General features: G+C 51.9%; 1 protein-coding gene across 2 annotated transcripts in view; it reads left to right on the top strand.

Moving 5' to 3' along the window:
• The first annotated feature begins 4,082 nt into the window (after positions 1-4,082).
• The window catches only part of LOC116562855, a 13,448-nt gene continuing 1,236 nt past the window's right edge, over positions 4,083-16,294 (top strand). Inside the window, exons 1-4 of one of the 2 annotated variants that reach the window (XM_032295323.1) lie at positions 4,083-4,187; positions 5,614-5,695; positions 7,951-8,115; positions 14,378-14,509. In XM_032295323.1, coding sequence (XP_032151214.1) covers positions 5,614-5,695; positions 7,951-8,115; positions 14,378-14,509 — 379 coding nt within the window. In that variant the 5' untranslated portion in view covers positions 4,083-4,187. Of the gene's footprint in view, positions 4,188-4,422; positions 4,540-5,613; positions 5,696-7,950; positions 8,116-14,377; positions 14,510-16,294 lie in introns of those variants that run through there. The other variant, XM_032295322.1, reaches the window with a different exon arrangement.

Below are 16,294 nucleotides of genomic sequence, written 5' to 3'. Positions count from 1 at the left end.
CCAGGAGGCGGAGGTTGCGGTGAGCCGAGATCGCGCCATTGCACTCCAGCCTCCTGGGTTCAGGCAATTCTCCTGCCTCAGCCTCCTGAGTAGCTGGGATTACAGGCACGCACCACCATGCCCAGCTAATTTTTTGTAGTTTTAGTAGAGACGGGGTTTCACCATGTTGACCAGGACGGTCTCGATCTCTTGACCTTGGGATCCACCCGCCTCGGCCTCCCAAAGTGCTGGGATTACAGGCTTGAGCCACCGCGCCTGGCTATTTTTTAAATTTTAATTTAAAATTTTTTAAAGACGGGGTTTCACCATGTTGGCCAGGCTGGTCTCGAACTCCTGACCTCAGGTGATCTGCCCACCTCAGCCTCCCAAAGTGCTGGGATTACAGGCATGAGCCACCGCGGCTGGCTATTTTTTATTTTTTTATTTTTATTTTTTGAGACAGAGACTCGCTCTGTTGCCTAGGCTGGAGTGCAGTGGCACAATCTCAGCTCACTGCAGCCTCCGCCTCCCGGGTTCAAGCAATTCTCTGCCTCAGCCTCCTGAGTAGCTGGGATTACAGGCGTCCGCCACCACGCCCAGCTAATTTTTTTTTGTATTTTTAGTAGAGACCAGGTTTCACCATCTTGGCCAGGCTGGTCTTGAACTCCTGACTTCATGATCCACCTGCCTCAGCCTCCCAAAGTGCTGGAATTACAGGCGCGGGCCACCACACCTGGTGAAATTTTTTATTTTTTAGGAACAGTTTCTTGCTATGTTATCCAGGTTGGGCTCAAACTCCTAGGTTCAAGCACCTCGGCCTCCTGAGTAGCTACAGGCACGTCCCACTATGCCTGGCTTGACGTTTTTCAAAAGTATGATTAACAATTGCACCAATAGCCCAGGTGCGGTGGCTCATGTCTGTAATCCTAGCACTCTGGGAGGCCGAGGCAGGTGGGGTCCTGCTGGTGGGGCGATGCTGAGGCCGTGGCTCAGGTCTTTGCTTCCGGGCAGAATCTAGGGGCTCCATGGAGCCGACGGAGTGAGCGCGAGCTGCCATCCCTGCTGTTGGCAGGTCTCAGCCTGTCCCACCCCAGAGCTCTCGCAGGCCTATCCCAAGGAGTGGCCTGAAATCCCCCGTCCAGAGCCCCCTCCACCATTGGACGCACCACGGTTCCAGGAGAAGACCCTTATTCCTTGGCTCCGGGACCCCGAGTGGCCAGCCTTAAGGGACAGTCCGTCTCTTGCCAGGTTCAGGACGTCGAAAGGAGGCTCCACGATCGCTCTGCAGGCTAGAGTTCCTGTGAGGGCCTGCCTCCACCCCATGGCCCTCAGCCCGGGGGTGGGCTTTCCCCACAGATGTTCCTTATCACAGCATCACTCAAATTCAGGAGCCTGAAGTTCCCATAGAGGCGGGGGCGGAAGAGCACAGGGAGGAACAGAGGGTTGCTGTCCCCAGATGCCTTCCCTTGGGAGGCTCTATGAAACTAAGGACACATGATGGGGAAACTGAGGCCCACAAGTGATGCCACTTGGTCACTCAGAGTGGCTGCAGTAGAGCCATGCATAGACACAGGCCACTCACTCCAGTGCACCCACCACCCTCCCAGCCGTCCTGAAAAAGGTCTGGCAAGACTCATGACCTTAGGTCTGGTGTGGTGGCTCACACATATAATCCCAGCACTTTGGATCTCTTGAGCTCGGGAGTTCAAGACCATCCTGGGCAACACAGCGAGACCCTGTCTCTACAAAGCTTAAAAAGAGAGAGAGAAAAAAAAAGACAAGGCACGCTCTCCTCCAGGTTCTTGAAGGAGTGTCTTCCCCTGTCCTCTGTTCATAGGACTACTCTATAGAACACCCTGGTCAGCACTAAGAGGTAAGGGGTGGTTCTTTTTTATTTTATTTTTATTTATTTATTTTTTGGAGACAGAGTTTTGCTGTGTTGCCAGGCTGGAGTGCAGTGGCGAAATCTCGGCTCACTGCAACAACCACCTCCTGGGTTCAAGCAATTCTTCCACCTCAGCCTCCTGAGTAGCTGGGACCATAGGCGTGTGCCACCACGGCCCGCTAACGTTTGTGTTTTTAGTAGAGACAGGGTTTCACCATGTTGGCCAGGATGATCTCGATCTCTTGACCTCGTGATCCGCCCACCTCAGCCTCCCACAGTGCTGGGATTACAGGCTTGAGCCACCGCGCCCGGCCAGATATTTTTTATTTTTTGAGATGAAGTCTCACTCTGTGGTTTAGGCTGGAGTGCAGTGGTGCGACCTCAGCTCACTGTAACCTCCACCTCGTTCAAGCGATTTTCCTGCCTCAGTCTCCTGAGTAGCTGGGATTACAGGTGCCCGCCACCATGCCTGGCTAATTTTTGTATTTTTAGTAGAGATGGGTTTTCACCATGTTGGCCAGGCTAGTCTCGAACTTCTGACCTCAAGTGATCTGGATGAGCCACCGTGCCTGGCCAGCCCCTCCCCTTAGCAGCTGTCTGGAGCAGGCCCCTATGGCCTCACTAGCCTATAGGAACCCTGATGGAAGGCATGGGGGCTGGGCATACCTCACGGGCACAGAGCCAGGAGACCTGGAAAGCTTTGGTCTTCAGGCCACCGAGGGGATCTCCAGCCCTCACCCATTGGTCCGCCATCCGTTTACTAACAGTCCCGGGCCACATTTACTGAGCTCATGCTCTGCTTCATTGGAACATATCACTCCTCTTCTTAACTTTGATTGCCTCCCATCTTCTTTTTATTTTATTTTATTTATTTTTATTTTTTTGAGCAGAGTCTCGCACTGTCACGCAGGCTGGAGTGCAGTGGCGCAATCTCGGCTCACTGCAACCTTTGCCTCCCTGGTTCAAAAGATTCTCTTGCCTCAGCCTCCCGAGTAGCTGGGACCACAGGCGCCTACCACCATGCCCAGCTAATTTTTTGTATTTTTAGTGGAGATGGGGTTGCACCAAGTTGGTCAGGATGGTCTCAATCTCCTGATCTGCCCGCCTGGTCCTCCCAAAGTGCTGGGATTACAGGTGTGAGCCACCATGCCTGGCCCTATTTTATTTATTTATTTATTTATTATTTATCGAGACAGGGTCTCACTCTGTTGCCCAAGTTGGAGTACAGTGGTGCAATCTCAGCTCACTGCAACCTCCACCTCCCACCCCAGCCTACTGAGTAGCTGGGACTACAGGGGTGTGCCACCATGCCAGGTTAATCACCTTCTTTAGAATAAAATCCAAGCTCCTCACCACGGCCTATAGGTCCTTTTTGGCGGTCCAGCCCACCTCTCCCTCCATCCAGCCTCCCCCTTTAACCATACAACGCTGGCCGAGATGGCCTCTCTTCTGTTGTTCTTTTGTGGTTATTTTGAGATGGAATTTTTGCTCTTGTTGCCCAGGCTGGAGTGCAATGGTGGGTCTCGGCCGAGGCTTGTCTATTAACTGACAGTCTTTACCACAGCTTGTGAAGTAGGAATTATCATTAGCTTCCTTTTACAGGAAAGATAACAGGAGCTCAGAGAGGTTAGGCCATTTGTTGAAAGTCACATAGCTAAGATTAAAACCCCAGAGAGAGGCTTTTTCACCACCTGTCACTGGGTATAGGGGGCAAGATAGAGGTAGGCCAGCTCCCAGGTGCTTGAAATATTAATAGATGCTTCTTCCGCCTCTTCTTCTTCTTCCGCCTCTTCTTCTTCTTCTTTTTTTTTTTTTTTTTTTTTTTTGAGACAGAGTCTCACTTTGCCCAGGCTGGAGGGCAGTGGCTCCATTTCAGCTCACCGCAACCTCTGCCTCCCAGGCTCAAGCGATTCTCCTGCCTCAGCCTCCCGCGTAGCTGGGATTACAGGCACCTGCCACCATACCTGGCTAATTTTTTGTATTTTTAGTAGAGATGAGGTTTCACCACGTTGGTCAGGGTGGTCTCAAACTCCTGACCTCCTGATCTGCCCACCTCAGCCTCCCAAATTGCTGGGATTACAGGCGTAAGCCACTGCGCCCTGCCAACTTTTGTATTTTTAGTAGAGATGGAGTTTCACCATTCTGGCCAGGCTGGTCTCAAACTCCTGACCTCAGGTGATCCACCCGCCTCTGCCTCCCAAAGTGCTCCGTGGTGTAAGCCACCGCTACCTGCCTAATAGATGCTTCTGGAGTAGGAGGCCTTGCGCCTGGCTGAAAGGTTGGCAAGATTTGAGTCTGCAAAGGCCTGAAGAGAACATCCCAGGTGGGAGAAACAGCAAGGAGGGGTGGGTGGAGGAGGCAGGGACACCCTGCTCATGTGACTACTGTCTGCAGAGGGTCTCCAGAGGCAGGACCCCCAGGGGTAGGGACACTGATTCAGGAGTCGCTCTGCAGTCCTTCCCCCAACGCTGTGGGCCGGGGTGCCCCCAGGGACGCGGGCTGGGCGCTCCCACTCCCGGCCGAAGCAGGACGTTCCCACGCGGGGGCGGCCCTGGGAAAAGCTGTGGGGCGGGCCAGGGGCGGGCGCCCGCACTCAGGTCCCTCCGGAGCGGGTTCTCAGTTGCTGGCTGGGCAGACCCAGGTCGCATTCCTGCTGCGGAGCTGGAGCCGGCGAGGTGAGTGAGTTGGGGGAGGACCCGGTTACCCAAGCCTGCGCGGGTTGAGGTCTCCGCTCGGTCTCCTGCCCTCACCGACGGGTCATGCCCCGAGTGGTCCCTGTCATAGGGGGACTTCTTGCAGGTCAGAGTTGAGGACTCCTTGGGAGTTATCCTTTGCATATGAGTGCCATCTCTTTCCCCAAATACAGATTACACCCTCCTTCTCTCGATATGTGGGGCTCTCCCACCCACTCATCATAATCACTGGCCGGAGCCCCTCTTTCCCAGAAGTGCGGGCTGCCCCCTCCCACTTATCACCTGTGGTGTACCCCCCCGCCACTCTATTTTTTGAGTGCCCCTCTCTCTCCCTAGATGTGGGACCCCCTTCTTCTCCCCAGGTGTGTGTCTCCCTCCCTCTGACCCAGTTAAGTCCTCGTCCTCTAAAGCCCCTCCCCACTCCCATGGATGCCAAACCCTGAGTCTTGGGGGCGGCGGGGGAGGGTAGGGGACTGAGCTCAGCCAGACTGGCTCAGCCCAGTGGCCCCCCCCCCACCAGATCCAGCAGAGCAGGCTCTGTGTGCACGTAGGCACCCAATTAGGGGGGAAGGGGTGGGGCCCACAGTCTATCTGTCCTGCCGGTACAGGAGCCTCTGCAGATGGCCCTTCAGGGAAGAGAGCCTCAGGACCTGCTCCCTCTCCACCTGGACCCCCACCCAGTTTCATCTGGAAAGCAAATAACTGAGCGGGGGTTCTCCAGTCTGGCCAGACTGAGCTGGGGCTGGCACCAGAACCCAAGCCCTCAGCCTCACATGCCTGAGACCCTGCCCCAAGAGTTAGGCCTCCTCCCACTTCTCAGATGGTGAATTGAGGTCCCAAGAAGGGGCTCCAAAGGTCTAGGACCCCCATTGACCCCCCCCCGATCCCCAGGGATATCAGACAAAATGAGAAGGGTCAAGGGCATGAGGGTAACCTTGAAACCCTGGGACCCCCGCCACTACCATACCAGTGGAAAGGGTTTCTTCCTCTGGCCCTGCGGTGTGGAGGCCAAGTGTGATGTGGGGGCAGAGCTCATCCACACCTCCACACCCCCAGATGCTCTCCAGAGCTGCCTGGAGCTTGATGCTGAAGAAAAGTGGACATGGAAGACGAGAGATGCACAGCCCAGAAGCCCCCGGTGAGACCTGGCCTCCTGCCTCCCAGCCTAACTCCAGAGCTAGGGGCAGGGCTCCCCTCTGCAGGCTGTCCCCTTTGCCCTTCCGTGCCACCCTGGGCCTGTTCCTACCACACTTCCCATGATCCCATTCCTTGGTCCAAGGCCAAGTTTCTCCAGGAAATGGAGCCCACGGGTAAGCCGACAGTGCCTGTCTCCATGCCAAGCTTCCTTAGGAGCCAGCCCCCGGCCTCAGGCCCCTAGGCCTTGTGCCCTGAGGTGGAGGATGCCGGCCGTGGCTCCTCCTACTCAGACCCTGGCTTCAATGCTAGTCAGAAGAAAGAGACCTAAAGCAGGAGAGACTTCAGCCAGATAGCAGAAAGGCCTTGCTGACTGGAGAATGACAAAGATGATTTTGTTATTGAGCCCTTACTAGTACCTCAGGCTGTGGTAAACATTTCATGTGGATTAGCGTTTAGACTTCACAACAACCATGTGAGGTGGACACGGTGTTATCTCCCTTTAGCAGATGAAGAAACTCAGGCCCAAAGATCTAAATATTAGAAGAGGCAGGATTCCTTGCTCCAGGCAGCTCCAACACTCTCCCATTAAGGGGGTACCAGAGCCCTCCTTGTGGGCACCTCTGCTGTGAAGAGAATCTTTGTTGAGACCCTGCCTAATGTCCGGCCATATTCTGGGCACCCTGGGCGCCCATAGGAAGCGCTTGAGGGCTTAGCTGTCAAGCTAAGAGCTTCCAGGAGTGGAGGCCAGTAGCAAAACCAACCTCCATTAAACAGAATGATTTACTGAGCATCTGCTCTGTGCCAGGCACCAGGCACCGAGTGAAGCCTTTTTTTTTTTTTTTTTTTTTTTTGAGATGGAGTCTCGCTTGGTCATCCAGGCTGGAGTGTGCATGCAATCTTGGCTCACTGCCACCTCGGCCTCCCGGGTTCAAGTGATTCTTTTGCCTCAGCCTCTCAAGTAGCTGGGACTATGGGAGCATGCCCCCACGCCCAGCTAATTTTTTTGTATTTTTTTAGTAGAGACAGGGTTTCACCATGTTAGTCAGGATGGTCTCGATCTCCTGACCTCATGATCTGCCAGCCTCGGCCTCCCAAAGTGCTGGGATTACAGGTGTGAGCCACCGCACCCAACCTCAGGAAGCCTTTTAAGTGTATTTATTTATTTATTTATTTATTTTTTGAGACAGTGTTTCACTATGTTGCCCAGGCTGGAGTGCAGTGGCATGATCTCAGCTCACTGCAGCCTCTGCCTCCCGGGTTCAAGTGATTCCTCCGCCTTAGCCTCCTGAGTAGCTGGGACTGTAGGCATGGTGCACCAACACGCCCAGCTAATTTTTGTGTTTTTTAGTAGAAACGGGGTTTCATCATATTGGACAGGCTGGTCTCAAACTCCTGACCTCGTGATCCGCCCACTTTGGCCTCCCAAAGTGCTGGAATTACAAGCTTGAGCCACTGAGCCCAGCTCTTTTTTTTTTTTTTTTTTTTTTAGACAGAGCCTCCCTCTTTTCCCCGCTGGAGGGCTGTGGCACCATCACAGCTCGACTCCTGGGCTCAGGCAAGCCTTCCACCTCAGCCTCCTCAGTAGCTGGAACTGTAGGCAAGTGCCACCATGCCCAGCTTATTTTTTAAAACTTTGTAGATATAGGGTCTCCCCATGTTGCCCAGGCTGGTCTTGAACTCCTGGGCCCAAGGGATCTGCCCACCTCAGCCTCCCGAAGTGCTGGGATCACAGGCGTGAGCCGCTGTGCCGGCCTGCTCATTCTTGCTCTGTGATTTTCAGCAAGTCACTTAACTGCTCTGCTCATTCTTGCTCTGTGATTTTCAGCAAGTCACTTAACTGCTTTGTTTCTTTCTTTCTTTTTTTTTTTTTTTTTTGAGATGCAGTCTCACTCTGTCCCCAGGCTGGAATGCAATGGCATCATTTTGGCTCCCTGCAGCCTCTGCCTCCTGGGTTCAAGCGATTCTCCTGCCTCTGCCTCCTGAGAAGCTGGGATTACAGGCAAATTTTTGTATTTTTAGTAGAGACAGGGTCTCACCATGGTGGCCAGGCTGGGCTACTCAGTTTCTTCATCTGTAAAATGGAGATGAAAATATCACCTGGCTCCAAGTGACGTGGAGTAAATGAGTCCACTCATTTTAGAATGAAATGACTCCTGGCACAAGCAGGTGCTCAATAAATGCCTTCTTTATTAATATGGTTAGAGATAGGGTGTCCCAGGGGCAGCCTGGACTCAGCTCCCTTCTTTGTGTCTGCAGCCCGTGGTGAGGGGAAGATGCCCCCCTATGCCAACTGGTATGCCGAGCGCTCCTACCCCATGCCAGAAGAGCCCTTCTGCTCAGATCTCAATGCTGAGCAGCAGGCCCTGAAGGAGAAGGAGAAGGGAAGCTGGACCCAGCTGAGCCATGCCGAAAAGGTGGCCCGTAGGTGTCAGGGTGGGGCTGGCTGGAGAGAGTGGGTTGGGGGCTGACTTTGGAAATTAGGGCCTGTCAGGGATCAGAGGGCAGAGAGAGGCCCCAGGACATCCAGAAACCTCCAAACACCTGAGGGATGAAGGTCATGCATTTGTCTATTTCTTTTTTTTGAAACGGAGTCTTGCTCTGTCGCCAACTTCTGTCGCCTGGATTCAAGAGATTCCCCGTCTCAGCTTCCCAAGTAGCTGTGACTGCAGGCATGTGCCACCACGCATGGCTAATTTTTTGTATTTTAGTAGAGACGGGGTTTCACCATGTTGGCCAGGATGGTCTCAATCTCCTGACCTTGTGATCCACCTGCCTCGGCCTCCCAAGGTACTGGGATTACAGGCATGAGCCACTGCATCCAGCCCTTGTTCATTTCTTTATTCACTCACCTGTTTGTGCACAGCCTGATGCTAGGCATTGCTGGGGACACGAGGTGAATGACCTGGGTCGTTCCTACCCCCATGGTGCTCCCAGTCCTGCGGGGAAAACCAACACAGATCCGATAACTGTAATACAGAATATGTGGCTACAGTGAGACGTGTTCAAGAACTGTGAGGTGAAATCCTGGTGGGCATCTCAGAGCAGGGCACATTCCAGCTGGCCTTGAAGGGTGAAGAGGAGGGCACTGCCAGGGAGTGGGAACTGCATGGGGAAGGGTGTCAGAGCAGCAGACTGTGGGGAGATGGGACAGAGAGGCAGATAAGATGGTTGGGGAAGAGCCCTCTGACCCTGAGGCTGGAGGGATGTGTGGTCCTTGTCATGACCACCAGAGCGCCCCTGGGCTGACCCTTTGAAATTAGGAGCACCTGATTCTCATTCCATGAATGGGAATACTCAGCCTGACATCCAGCATTTCAGGGAATTCCTAGTGGGGAAAGGCTCATGCTTCTCACATTCATTCATTCAGTCAGCATCTTACTGAGCACCTACTACAATACCATGCACCGGGAATACAGCTGTGAGCCAGCCAGGCTCTGTTCCTGCCTGTGAGCTTGCATTTCCAGCCCTCTCTCAGCTCCTCTCTCTCTCTTTCACAGACACACACACACACACACACACACACACACACAATATCTTGGTCTTCTCTTCATCCATTCCAGAAATTGACACAGTTTATCTGAGCATGGTGGCACACGCCTGTGGTCCCAGCTGTTTGGGAAGCTGAGGCAGGAGGGTCGCTTGAGCCCAGGGGAGCTGAGGCTGCAGTGAGCGGTGATTGTGCTACTGTGTTGCACTCCAGCCTGGGTAACAGAGTGAGAGCCTGTCTCAAAAAAAAAAAAAAAAAAAAAGGAAAAAAAATAGAAGAAAGAAAAGAAGGGGAGAGAAAAAAGGGAAGGAAAGAAGGAAGGGAGGGAGGGAGGAAGGCATTCCCCAGGCAAGACGGTGACACGCACCATCCCTAGTATGTGCTGCACACTTACATGTAGCAGCTGTGGAGGTGGGTGCTCTCGTTAGCTCACATTTGAGAGACTGAGGCTGACTAAGGCGCAGTCACTTGCAATGGTCGCATGGCTAGAGAGTGGTGGAGGCAAGATTTGAAACCATGCAGGCACCAGGGTTTCGCCGTGAGCTGCTGTACCACATTAGGTAAACTGAAGGTTTAGTGGGATGCTTGGTGAGTTGCAGTGTAGTCTCACAGCTGAGTTAACAAGTTCTTTTTCTGTTTTTTTTTTTTTTTTTTTTTTTTTTCTTTTGAGACAAGGTCTCTGTCACCCATGCTGGAGTATAGTGGCCCCATCTCAACTCACTGCAACCTCTGCCTCCTGGGCTCAAGCAATCCTCCCGTTTTGGCCTCCCTAGTAGCTGGGACTATAGGTGAGCGCCACCACACCTGGCTAATATTTTGGGGTTTTTTGGTTTTTTTTTTGAGGCAGAGTTTTGCTCTTGTTGCCCAGGCTGGAGTACAATGGCACAATCATGACTCACTGCAACCTCCACCTCCTGGGCTCAAGTGATTCTCCTGCCTCAGCCTCCCAAGTAGCTGGGGTTACAGGTGTGCACCACCACACCTGGCTAATTTTATATTTTGTTTTTTTTTTTTGAGACGGAGTCTCGCTCTTGTTGCCCAGGCTGGAGTGCAGTGGCGCAATCTCGGCTCACCGCAACCTCCGCCTCCTGGGTTCAGGCAATTCTCCTGCCTCAGCCTCCTGAGTAGCTGGGATTACAGGCATGCACCACCATGCCCAGCTGATTTTTTGTATTTTTAGTAGAGACGGGGTTTCACCATGTTGACCAGGATGGTCTTGATCTCTTGACCTCGTGATCCACCCGCCTCGGCCTCCCAAAGTGCTGGGATTACAGGCGTGAGCCACCGCGCCCAGCCCTAATTTTATATTTTTTTAGTAGAGACAGGGTTTCACCATGTTGGTCAGGCTGGTCTCGAACTCCTGACCTCAAGTGATCCACCTGCCTCGGCCTCCCAAAGTGCTGGGATGACAGGCATGAGCCACCGCACCCAGACGTTTTTGTATTTTCTGTAGAGACAGGGTTTCACCATATTGGCCAGACTGATCTCGGCCTCCTGACCTCGTGATCTGCCCACCTCAGCCTCCCAAAGTGTTGGGATTACAGGTGTGAGCCACCATGCCCGACTATTTAGCTGGGCTAAATCACTCGAACCCAGGAAGTGGAGGCTGGAGTGACCGAGATCATGCTACTGCACTCTAGCTTGGGGGACAGAGCCAGACTCCGTCTCAAAAAAAAAAAAAAAAAAAAGTAATTTTTTCAAAAGGCCTTGTGTGGTGGTTCATGCCTGTTATTCCAGCACTTTGGGAGGCCGAGGCAGGCAGATCGATTGGGCCCAGGAATTCAAGATCAGCCTGGGCAACATGGTAAAACCTCATCCCTACACAAAATACAAAAATAAGCTGGGTGTGGTGGTGTGCACCTGCGTTCCCAGCTACTAATTGGGCTGAGGTGGGAGGATCTCTGGTGCCTGAGATGTCAAGGCTGTGGTAATACGATTGTGCCATTGCAGTCTAGCCTGAGTGACACAGTGAGGCCCTGTCTCGAAAAAGAATTTTTTAAAAAATGTTTTAAAGACATACTCCTCTCACCTCTGTCAACCGAGTTCCAAGGGTTTCAGAAGAACTGGGGGCAGAGACCAAAAGTGTATTTCTTTTTTTTTTTTGAGACGGCGTCTCCCTTCTGTTGCCCAGTATGGAGTGCAGTGGTGCAATCTTGGCTGGCTGCAACCTCCACCTCCCGGGCTCAAGTGATTCTCATACCTCAGCCTCCCGAGTAGCTGGGGCTACGGGCACCTGACACCATGCCCAGCTAATTTTTGTACCAAATGTGTATTTCTTGGTGTGCCATCTTTAGTTCTGCCTACACTCCTCTAAGAAAACTCCTCTAAACTCCAGCCCCACTTCTCTCCCTCCCTTCCATTAGCAACTCCCTCAGGCTGGAAAGTCTGTTACCAGGAAGTCTGATGTCTTTGAGGGCAGTGAGCCTGGCTGATTTTTCAGGATTCTCCAGGGGCACTCTTATTCACTCATTCATCCTGGGAATAACCATTAAAGGCTTACTTTGAGCCAAGCACTGTTCTAGGTGTTGGGAATGTAACAGTGAACTTACATCATATCAACAATGTAACAGCGCGCTGAAGCCTAGAAGAAAAGATAAGCAGTAAATGGGAAAACAAAGGAATACAAATATTAGTATGAAGGAAGAAAAAGTTAGGAACGGTTCTGATTAACGTTTGAGTTAGGCTGGGCACGGTGGCTCACGCCTGTAAACCCAGCACTTTGGGAGGCCAAGGTGGGTGGATCATGAGGTCAGGAGATCAAGACCAGCCTGGCCATGATAAAAGTCCATCTCTAACAAAAAATAAAAAATTAAAAAAAAATTGAGTCAAATAAAAGCACAATCTTGTCACTTCCTTGCCTCAGATTCAGTCTTCGCAATACCATTTATTTGTTTGTGTGAGATGGAGTCTTGCTCTGTCACCCAGGCTGGAGTGCAGTGGTGTGATCTTGGCTCACTGCAACCTCCACCTCATGGGTTCAAGTGACTCTCCTGCCGCAGCCTCCCAAGTAGCTGGGATTTCAGGTGCCCACCACCGCGCTTGGCTAATCTTTGTGTTTTTTAGTACAGATGGGGTTTCACCATCTTGGTCAGGCTGGTCTCAAACTCCAGACGTTGTGATTCACCCGCCTCAGCCTGCCCAAGTGCTGGGATTATAGGCATGAGCCACTGTGCCTGGCTGAATGTACCAATTCTTTTATTTTACTTATTTATTTACAAACAGGGTCTCAGCTGGGTGTGGTGGCTCACGCCTGTAATCCCAGCACTTTGGGAGACCGAGGCAGGCAGATCACTTAAAGTTAGGAGTTTGCGACCAGCCTGGCCAACACGGTGAAACCCCTTCTCTACTAAAAATACAAAAAATTAGCTGGCTGTGGTGGCAGGTGCCTGTAATCCCAGCTACTTGGGAGGCTGAGGAAGGAGAATTGCTTGAATCCAGGAGGCAGAGGCTGCAGCAAGCCGAGATCACACACTCCAACCTCAGCAGCAGAGACTCGGTCTCAAAAAAAAAAAAAAAAAGAAACAGTCTCACCCTGTTGCCCCAGCTATGAGAGCACTGTAGCCTCAAACTCCTAGGGTCAAGCAATCCTCCTGCCTCAGCCTCTTGAGTGGCTGGGAGCAAGGCATGTGCCGCTGCACCTGGCTAATATTTTAACTTTTTGTAGAGACAATTTTATGTTGCCCAGGATGGTCTTGAACTCCCAGACTCAGGCAATCCACCTGCCTTGGTCTCCCAAAGTTCTGGGATTACAGGCGTGAGCCACCACACTCAGTCCCCTCCCTAATTCTGTTAGAATGAAATCCAGATTCTTCTCCGTGGATTCTGACAAGGTCCTGTGTAAATTGGTTCTGGCCAGCCTCTCATTTGCTAAATTCTTGCTCTTTTTTTTTTTTTTTTTTTTTGGGACGGAGTTTCGCTCTTGTTACCCAGGCTGGAGCGCAATAGCGCGATCTCGGCTCACCGCAACCTCCGCCTCCTGGGTTCAGGCAATTCTCCTGCCTCAACCTCCTGAGTAGCTGGGATTACAGGCACATGCCACCATGCCCAGCTAATGTTTTGTAGTTTTAGTAGAGACGGGGTTTCACCACGTTGACCAGGATGGTCTCAATCTCTTGACCTCGTGATCCACCGGCCTCAGCCTCCCAAAGTGCTGGGATTACAGGCTTGAGCCACCACGCCCAGCCCTTGCTCTTTTTTTTTTTGAGACAGAGTCTCACTCTGTCGTTCAGGCTGTAGTGCAATGGCAGCTCTCAGCTCACCACAACCCCTGCCTCCCAGGTTCAAGCGATTCACCTCAGCCTCCCAAGTAGCTGGGATTACAGGTGTGTGCCATCACACCCAGCTAATTTTTGTATTTTTTTTTTTTTGAGACGGAGTTTCGCTCTTGTTACCCAGGCTGGAGTGCAATGGCGCGATCTCGGCTCACCGCAACCTCCGCCTCCTGGGTTCAAGCAATTCTCCTGCCTCAGCCTCCCGAGTAGCTGGGATTACAGGCACGCACCACCATGCCCAGCTAATTTTTTTTTTTTTTTTGTAGTTTTAGTAGAGACGGGGTTTCACCATGTTGACGAGGATGGTCTCGATCTCTTGACCTCGTGATCCACCCCCCTCGGCCTCCCAAAGTGCTGGGATTACAAGCGTGAGCCACCGCGCCCGGCCTTAATTTTTGTATTTTTAAGTAGACATGGGGTTTCACCATGTTAGGCTGGTCTAGAACCCCTGACCTTGTGATCCACCCACCTTGGCCTCCCAAAGTGTTGGGATTACAGGTGTGAGCCACCGCGCCCAGCTAAATTCTGTCTTTTTTGCTCATTTCACTCCAGCCACAGTGGTCCTCACTTCAGCCTTTCCCTACCCACTTCCTGCTTCAGGGTCTTTGCACTTCCAATTTTCACCAGCTTTCTCCCACTGATTTTTCAAGCCTCAGCTCTAATGTCACCTCCTCTGAGACACCTTCCCTGGCCACCCAACAGTTTGCCTGAAGCATTTGCCATCGTCTTCCCCTCTAAGCTCCACAAGAGCGGGGATTTTCATCTGGCTCATTCACTGCTGTCACCTGTTTCTGACCATGCTGTGCATACAGTACATGCTCAGTAAGAATCTGCTGAATGAACAGCATCTGCTCAGGGAGCGGGAGACAGGGATCACTTAGAGTGGATGCACCTGAGGCCCTTCCCCACACCCACCTGCCTCCAGTGTACCGGCTCCAGTACCATCAGACCTTTGCGGAGATGAACCGTCGCTCCAATGAATGGAAGACAGTGATGGGCTGTGTCTTCTTCTTCTGTGGATTCACAGCTCTGCTGATTTGGTGGCAGCGGGTCTACGGTGAGTGGCAACACCCCATCTGGCTGCAGTCCTGGGCTGTGCCCTTGTGGTCACAGCCACCAGCCAGTTTCTTAAAGGAACCATGCTGGCACTCGTCTGAAGAGTTGAAAATTTCCTGAAGAGGTGTAGGGTGAAGGGCAGAGCATGGCTGTCTAGGTTTGAATATAGGAATGCTACCTCTCTAGGCCTCAGTTTCCTCATCTGTAAGATGGGAATAGTAATGGTTCATCTCAGGGTACTTAAGAGGACTTAATGAGAGATGGCTGTAGGTCAGTGTTTGGCTTGTAGTCATGAATGGTGGTGTTAGATTGTTGTGTATGAACTATGTGTTTTTCAGTGTATATATATACTGAACCTCTGTCTCCCAGGTTCAAGTGATTCCCCTGGCTTAGCCTCCTGAGTACCTGACATTACAGGAGTGCACCACCACACCCGGCTAATTTTTGTATTTTCAGTAGAGATGAGGTTTCACCATGCTGGTCTTGAACTCCGGGCCTCAAGTGATCTGTCCGCTTTGGATTCCCAAAGGCTAGGATTACAGACATGAGCCACCATGCCTGGCCTGTTTTTCAGTATATTGTTTCAGCTGCTGTAACAAAGAGTCCCCAACTTACAAGAGCTTAAATGAGATAATGGTTTATTGCTTTCTCACAACAAAAGGCAGAGATGCAATCCAGACAAATGTGGGGACTCCTCAATGCAGGCTCCTTCTGTTTTGTTGCTCTGCATCCTTGACACGCAAGATGGCTGCTCCAGCGCCTGCCATCAAGCCTACATTCCAGCCAAAAGAGGGAAAGGGAAGATATGCTCCTCTTTGAGGCCTAGAAGTTGCACATACCACTTCTCCTCACATGCTATAGGCTGAGAAATGATCATGTAACCATATCTGTCTACAAGGGAAGCTGGGAAATGTAGTCTTTAGCTGGGTAGTCACATGTACAGCTAAACTTTTATTACCTCTGAAGAGTGGTTCTCAAAGTGTTCTCTGTGTACCAATAAGCACTACCTAGGAACTTGCTAGAAATGCATATTCTCACCCCCACTAGTCAGACACTCTCGGGGTAGACTCCAACAATTTTTATTTTAACTGCCCATCCCTCTGGTGGACCAGTGGAAGGCTCAGCACCTCCTGTGCATCCTGGAAGGGATATATGTATATATATTTTTGAGACAGAGTCTTACTCTGCCACCCAGGCTGGAATGCAGTGGCACAATCTCGGCTCACTGTACCCTCTGCCTCCTGGGTTCAAGCAATTCTCCTGCCTCAGCCTCCCAAGTAACTGGGATTACAGGCACCCGCCACCACACTCAGGTAATTTTTTTTTTTTTTTGAGACGGAGTTTCGCTCTTGTTGCCCAGGCTGGAGTGCAATGGCGCGATCTCGGCTCACCGCAGCCTCCGCCTCCTGGGTTCAGGCAATTCTCCTGCCTCAGCCTCCCGAGTAGCTGGGATTACAGGCATGCGCCACCATGCCCAGCTGATTTTTTGTATTTTTAGTAGAGACGGGGTTTCACCTTGTTGACCAGGATGGTCTCGATCTCTTGACCTCGTGATCCACCTGCCTCGGCCTCCCAAAGTGCTGGGATTACAGGCGTGAGCCACCGCACCCAGCCCACTCAGGTAATTTTTGTATTCTTAGTAGAGATGGGGTTCCACCATGTTGGCCAGACTGGTCTTGAACCCTTGACCTCGTGATCCACCCGCCTCGGCCTCCCAAAGTGCTGGGATTACAGGCGTGAGCCACTGTGCCCAGGCTGTCCCCATATTTTTTTTTTTTTTTTTTTT

This window comes from Sapajus apella, unplaced genomic scaffold, assembly GCF_009761245.1.
Source record: "Sapajus apella isolate SASKATOON/1434 unplaced genomic scaffold, GSC_monkey_1.0 scaffold33, whole genome shotgun sequence".
Lineage (NCBI taxonomy): Eukaryota > Metazoa > Chordata > Mammalia > Primates > Cebidae > Sapajus > Sapajus apella.
Note: the sequence above shows the minus strand (reverse complement) of the source record. Positions and strands in the feature narration are given on the sequence as shown.